Raw genomic sequence first — 7270 nt, 5'->3', positions numbered from 1 at the left:
GGCCTGCAAAGGTACTAAGTCCACATCAAAGGGAGTTACTCTCCCCCACCTAAACACTGCTACTGAACTGCCTGAAACATCTTGCTTGAAGTCCCGCCTTTTCTTCCGTAACGTGGTGATGTCACCAAGTAACACATTTGCATAATTCCTGCCTAGCGGCTACTTTGTCACGCTCTCAAACCAAGCTAGTTAGAGAGGAGCTGAAGAGTGGAGTCTGAAGAGTTTGGTTTGGTTGACCAGTCACAACAGAGTCGGCCAGCTGACCAATCAGAGCAGACCAGGAGCTCAAACAGCGTTTCAGACGGGGTTAAAAGAGGTGCTGCAGCACAGCTGGTATGAAAAAAAATAAGCAGTTTTTTGAACATTAAAGCATGTTAACATGTTCTAGTAGAAACCCCAAATACAAGTATGCACCTGAAAATAAGCATAATAGGTCCTCTTTAATGTTTTATCTAAAACCAGTCGCGCCCCGTTTCTAATAAACAGCTTCTGGTCGGGGCTCCTCGTCAGTTTTCAGATGTGTGAGTTGTTAGCAGTTAGCAAAGAGTGATTTCCCCTCTAAACGTCTCACATGGTTTCATTTAAATATGTTTGAGGCCCAAAGAAGTAAAATGAAATAATGTTACACTAAAAAAAAGCAAAGATTAGAGAAAAGTAAAAAAAAATAAATACAAATGTATGTAGCAGAACTTTGTTTTTTCCTCTTTCCTATCCCCTTCTTCATCTCACGATCCCCCCCTTGGATATACAGTATGACCCTTTAGATCTAGTTAAAACTAGCTGCAACTCCACCAGATACACAGTGAAATGCCCCTTACACAGCGATGCATCAGTATTAACAATCTAATAATGATAAATATCAGTTACAGGGTACATTTTACTGCAGAACGAGTACCTTTGATACTTCAAGTAAAGTTTACAGATAAATTCTGTTCTTTTACTTTAGTAACATTTGATCGGAGGACTTAAACTTTCACCACTGGTAGTTTGGAAAAACAATCTTGAATCAAGGTCAATTTACTAGCTTTTTCCAGAGCTTTCACCTGGCTACTGGCTGGTTGTGTATTGCTCATACATGACCCACATGCAAAGATTTAGATTTAATTTGTCCCAGAGGGATATTTGGTTCCACAGCCAGTACACAGATACACAGATCAGATATAAACAGTACACAACATCTTCATGAATGTACTCATTCATCCCAGCTCTCAACAGTGTCAGTGAGTCAGATTGTTCAGGGCTGCTACTGCAGAAGGAACAAAACTCCTGCTGAAGCGAGCTCTTCTACATCTACGTGTTCTGTCTCTCCGACCAGATGGTAGTAATGTGAAGTGTTGGTTTAAGGGGTGATCGGTGTCATTTGATATCGTAGGCAACTAAGCAAAACTCACCCACAAACCAGTATGCTGTGTGGGACATATCTGGCAACACGTCGCTGCTCTCCCTAAAACCACCATGCTGTGTGTTGGCTACGCGACACCTGGCATCTAAGCAACAAGAGGAAACTCACCTAAATGTTGGCTAGTTGTATATCGGCCATATCTGTTGGCTCATATCTGGCCTATATGACACCTGTTGCCATTGCTGGAAACTGAGCTGTGACTACCAAAAGTGGCCCAGACGCATGTGGGCCAGGATGAAAACAAATTCACACAAATTCATCAAGTGCGTCATCTAGAATCCACCATTTGATGATATTAAAGGGTAAGTTCATCTAAAAAAAGTCCCTTGTTTTGGCAGAGATATCTGGCTCATAGTCCCCAAATCTGGTGCCTCACATTCAATACTCAGTGTCCCTAGACTCCAGCCCTCGCCAATTATGTCACCTAAACAGAGAACCTTTCATGCTTTTACATTACCTGAAGGCCACTGTAGCTCTCCGACATGCTTGTGAAACTGCGGTAACGTGAGCTGAAGAGTGCAAAACCGTGGCGCCACAAGGGCTCCTAAAGTAGGGTTATTATGGTAAGCATGGTCTCTGAGCGAGGCGAACTGCGTTGCCACAGTTTTGCAGTCAGAGGCTCACATTACCGCAGTCTTGGAATGGGAAGAGTGAGCGGAGGGGTACTCAGTTGGTTGCAATTTGCAACCACACCACTAGATGCTGCCAAATCCTACACACTGTACCTTTAAAAGAGTACTCCACTGATTTAGCATTGCACTCCTAGAACATCGTCGGACTCACAGACAGTTTAAAAAGAATAACAATCGAAGCAGCAGAACCAGCGATATCCAAGATACTAAGAAACACTGCTCCTTAAACGCCTTTTCTTCCATAACATGGTGATGTCACCAAGTAATACATTTGCATAATATCTGCCTAGTGGGGCTGGTTTGGCACAGCCTCAGACAAAGCTAGTCAGAGCGTTAGAGCGGAGTCTGAAGAGTTGGGTTCATTTGTCTTTTTTACTCCACAGATTCTTCTTTCAAATCAAAACCAGCCGCCTACATTACCCACAATGCAACTCGACCATTGACAGTTTTGTCACAGATTAGCGGCCAGCCTCGAGCAGAGATGAGAAGCGGGCTACGGAGGTCTGGTAAAATCACTTTCTAACTCCACAGCCCCAAATTTAAAAAAATTATTTTCTTCAGACCCAACCAACGCTGACTCAAGTGACATCACTTGAGGCAATTTACTAGACTTCATCATGCGGCTCCCTCTGGAGCTACAAAAGGTTTTATACAACGTTTTTTTTCCCCATATTTGCAGTAGTAGGATAGGCTACTCCCCAATATCTTAAACTGACTTAAAAATGGGTGCAGTTCCCCTTTAAGCATATATTATATATATCTTGTTCTAATTTATATGTATTGTGTTTTAATTGTTTATACCCATTTATAGACTGCACATATGTACATATTAAATGTATTTATGTAAATACTACATTTATTTATTGACGGACTGTACACACTATGTTCACCCATTCACTCTGTATCTTTTATATCTCTATTTATTGGTTTTATATTTTTTGTATACCTTTACCTCTCCTGTGTTTCACTCTGTTTGCTGATGTTGCTGCTTTGACATCTGAATTTCCCTCCGGGGATTATTAAAGGTTCATCTTATCTTATCTTATCTTATTCATAAATTGTGCAAAATTAAAAAAATAAATTAAAAAAAAGCAAAATTCCAACATCTGCTAATTGATTTTCATACAGAATTGAATGGAAACCATATTGGCTGCCTGGATCAGTAGGAAACAGTACATCATGTATATGAAAAGTCATAAAAATATCATGCGTATACAGGCTTTGATATATAACCAAGTATGGTGGGTATCTTTTTCGTTCATGTATTTCCTATAGGTTTGTGGTGGAGGAGGAGGGCTGCTGCTCCTCCTCCAGGATCTTCACCGTTTCTGCTCACACTTGATGGCTGGTGATCACTAAGAATAACTGGTCCAACCGTGGGACTGGCCTGGACCAGCCTCAGATTCCCACGACCCCTCCTCTCCACACACACACACACACAGAGAGAGAGAGAGAGAGAGAAATGAAAACACAGGCTGCAGAGGCGCACACGCAGAGAGGAGGACACAGAGAGAGAGAAGCAGAGCGGCTTTGCACCACTTTTAGTAAGAAGACTGTTATTTACTAGAAAAGCTTCATTTGTGGCTCCGCAGTGCTCGCTGTTGCTCTGCACACTGGCTCTAAAGAAAAGGATAAAAGACGCCTTAATGTGAGGAGGAATGCGGTGAAAGAAGTGTGGATTGAACACACGGAGGAGTGGGAGGAATAACTCAACTCATGCTTATTTATTTTGGATAATGCCGAAGAGCCAGTTTCTGCTTCGGATTTACCTCCGAAACAAGGCAAGTCTTCCTCAATCTGATGTTCTAGTGACTGCATGCGTTAAAGTAGCCGGCCAGTGAGCTGCAGTGATTTAATGTAGTCACCAGCATGAATTAAACATTAAAGATGCATGCGTAAAAGCACTTAAAAAACAGCAATTTATCATTGCGTCCTGTTGAATCACTCGCTTCAGGGGGGGAATTAAAGATCATGAGTTCAGTTTGGAGCAGTGACTGGAGTAATGGGACAATTTTCGTGACTGCAGTGAGATTGCGAAGTGAATTTAATAAGGTCCTGAAGAGGGTCAGTCCTTTTTTTATTCCCATGCTGATGAATGAGTGGTTTGATAAGCAGTTCAGAGTAGGTTCAGAGAAGCTGCTGCTGCTGCAGGGCTAGATAGCGATAGTGTAGAGAGAGAGTCTCTGTGAGGCTCCACAGAGACACTGGAGGGGCTGCAGAGAGGTTGGCATCTCATTAACTCAGCCACATGTCTTATTAAAGCAGCTATTTCCTGTTGTGTGCAATGCAGAGTAAACTATCTTCTCTCCAACACCCCCGAGTAGTGCTCTCCCTCTGGTGCTGCATGCAACACTTTGTTACTTAATTCTTGTATTGTGTCCTCTCCTCTCTCTGTTCAGTGTAAAGCCAGAGGATGACAGCAGCCAGTCCCGTCTGCAGCCCCGCCTCCTCCCACTCTTCCCAGTCGTTACCTGTTTGCCTCCCAGCATGCTACACACACCTGAAAAAAAGGCAAAGCCCTCCAGACCAAGCTGCACCTGCGCTCCGCTCCGGGCGTGTGGCTCCTGCTTGGCGTGGCGGTGGTTCTGGTGGGGATGGCCGTCGCGGTGGCGGGCTACGTATCCGCGGCGCCCAAGCTGCCCGTCGTGGGCAGAGGCAGCACCCACATTGACAGGATGAAACTGGCCGGGCCCGTAGTCATGGGGGTGGGCCTGTTCATCTTCATCTGCGCCGCCACGCTGCTCTACGAGAACCGGGACCTGGAAATCCTCAGGCGTGACCCGCCCGATGACCTTGAGGATCTGAAGGGTGGGGACGGCTGGGAGGACTCACAGGAGCAGCCCAGCTTCAGCTCCCAGGAGCAGTGGGGGTGTAAAGATGGAGAGCAGGGATCCTGGGCCGCTCCGACTCACACGCTCCCCCTCTCCAGCTCCAACCAGAACTGTGGTCCACCTCTTCCTCCACCTCACGCGGACACCAGCAGCAGGCCGTCACCGCCGTCTCCTTCGAATGCAGGAGGTAGAGATGGAGAGGAGGAGGAGGAGGAAAAGGAGGAAAAGGAAGGAAGGTCTACCCTCCTGACCCGAGTTCTGCACCACCAGGAGCCAACTCCTCGCCCTCCCTCACCATGCCCCTCCATCTCCTCCGTCTACTCAGACTCTTGCAACTCCAGTGAAATCAACGTCAACACACGGACAGGCCTTCCTCCACACTGAAACCACCCACTGGTTTCTACGGTCTCATAAAATATGCATGATGAGATTCATTTAGAAGTTTCACGTGCAGAGACACACTTAAATAGACGAGACTATGCATTCCTCAATAAACAGATTAAACGTTTGTTGGTATGTTTTAGTGCCACAGAGTGGCGCAGTGGCTCTGAGTCACTGTCTGTGAAGGGTGGTTTTGTCCTACATCGTTTCTCTGACTCACCCACGTTTGAAAGATTGGAGCTATGCCGTTTGATGTCAACTCGCCATCTTGTTGTCTTTGAACTCACCCGTGCCCGAAAATCCCTAAAGCCACTGCTTGTTTGACCATATTTGGACTCGAGGAGGGTTTGCTGAAAACTTATTTGGGTGCCGTACTGCGAGATGGACACACTGACTCACATGCAGAGCGTCTACAATTCCTCTGTTAAGAGGATGAGCCAGATTACGCCTTAAATGAGTCTTTATCTAATCTCACACATACTGTAATCTGCTCTTTATCTGAGGAAATTGTGTCTCGGAGTAAACAAGAGAAACGCACAAGGCCAAACTCCTCTCACTCGACACCTACGGCCCCGCTATAAATACCAGCTGCTGTTCTGTACACATGCAAGCGTGGACTCCAGTTTCAGTGTTTTTACTGTAATTCAACTTTTTTTTTGTGTCAGCTGCTCAGTTTCTCTCCTTTTTCTCAAGTGTGTCGAGGCGAGATCTTAAAGAATTTCAATCAGATGGTGGATAGAAAGAAAAGAGCAAAATCTGGTGAGGCTGTTATGAGTTATTTCTGACGCAGCTCAGCTGAGAAAAAGCGGTCCTATGAGTAGTGTAACTGAAGCCTCACTCTCCCACCATCCCGACCTTTCATCTCCTCTCGCTTCATCATCTGATTCCTACGCTTTATTCAAATATCCTGTCCTCCATCTCTCAATCTTTGGCTTCTGCAAAACAGAGCAAAACAATGCAGAGTCAAATGCTGATGATCTGGTCCAATTAAACGAAAAGCGAGCATGTTTGAACAGTAAAGTAAAGGGGGGAGGATTTTAATTATCGCCAGCATTTTCTCCTCCAGCCTCTAATTACGCAGGGGATCAGTCTGAAGGGTTTTATAGGAGCTTCAGGACTGCGGAGCATTTCCTTGTTGTTCGGGCCCATGCTGGGATCCTGCCATCCAGATGACGACTGAGACTGAAGCGTACAGTAATTTGCAGCCACACATTTCACTCACTAAAGGCAGCACCCATCTCTCTCCTACACACACACACACACACTCACACGCACACACTTGGTAGAAGGGTTCGTGTAGGTACATTATGCTGTTTTAAGATGCTGGATGTATATTTCAGTAGCAGGTATGAGTCGAGGAGATGTGTCTGAGTCTTGACTGAATCTTGCAACAAGCTGCAAGCAGCCTCCTTCACACTTAGGAAAGCAGCTCTCTCCTCATTCACACACACACACACACACACACACACACACACACACGAGTCCTTCTCACTGTGAGAGATGCTCTGACGTGTTTACATTTAGAGGGATTGATGCTGAATGTCAGAGCTGCAGCCAAAGATTGCTGACTGATTGATCTGCAGATTATTTTCTCGATTATTGTCTAATATTTTTTGTTCACACTCAGTTGCCAGTTTATTAGGCACACCCAGTTTCAACTAATGTGGTTTGATTCAACAGTCCTGCAATAAATCCTATCTTCACAAAGGTTTTAATGGTCAAGTTTTGTTGAAACTGTTAGTAAGAGAGGTTCAACTTTTTGTGGTCATTTTGCGGGCTGCAGTTTGTAGATGTGTTAAGCCACCATCGCCCCTTGGCGTCACTTTAAGATTAGTCTTAAGATGACACTGAACATTATGAACACGGGACAGCTGATTGTAACGTGACGCATGGGACACAAACAGTGGTCTCCTGGATGAAAGCGTTGTGTTTGTTGGACCCATTCACCTCCCCTCCCGCCCACCCGGTGTGTCTCTTTTGCTCTTTAAACTAAATCGCCACACTGCCGCAAATGGGTTTACATT

General features: G+C 45.1%; 1 protein-coding gene across 1 annotated transcript; it reads left to right on the top strand.

Annotated features, from left to right (window-relative positions):
• Positions 1-3069: 3069 nt before the first annotated feature.
• On the top strand, positions 3070-6953 carry LOC119496295. Its single transcript, XM_037783478.1, has 2 exons — positions 3070-3578; positions 4434-6953. Exon 2 carries the CDS (start codon positions 4629-4631, stop codon positions 5247-5249), a length of 621 nt encoding a protein of 206 aa, XP_037639406.1. The 5' UTR covers positions 3070-3578; positions 4434-4628; the 3' UTR covers positions 5250-6953.
• Positions 6954-7270: the final 317 nt, after the last annotated feature.

Source organism: Sebastes umbrosus, chromosome 11, assembly GCF_015220745.1.
Source record: "Sebastes umbrosus isolate fSebUmb1 chromosome 11, fSebUmb1.pri, whole genome shotgun sequence".
Lineage (NCBI taxonomy): Eukaryota > Metazoa > Chordata > Actinopteri > Perciformes > Sebastidae > Sebastes > Sebastes umbrosus.
This window is presented reverse-complemented; position numbering and strand designations above follow the sequence as displayed.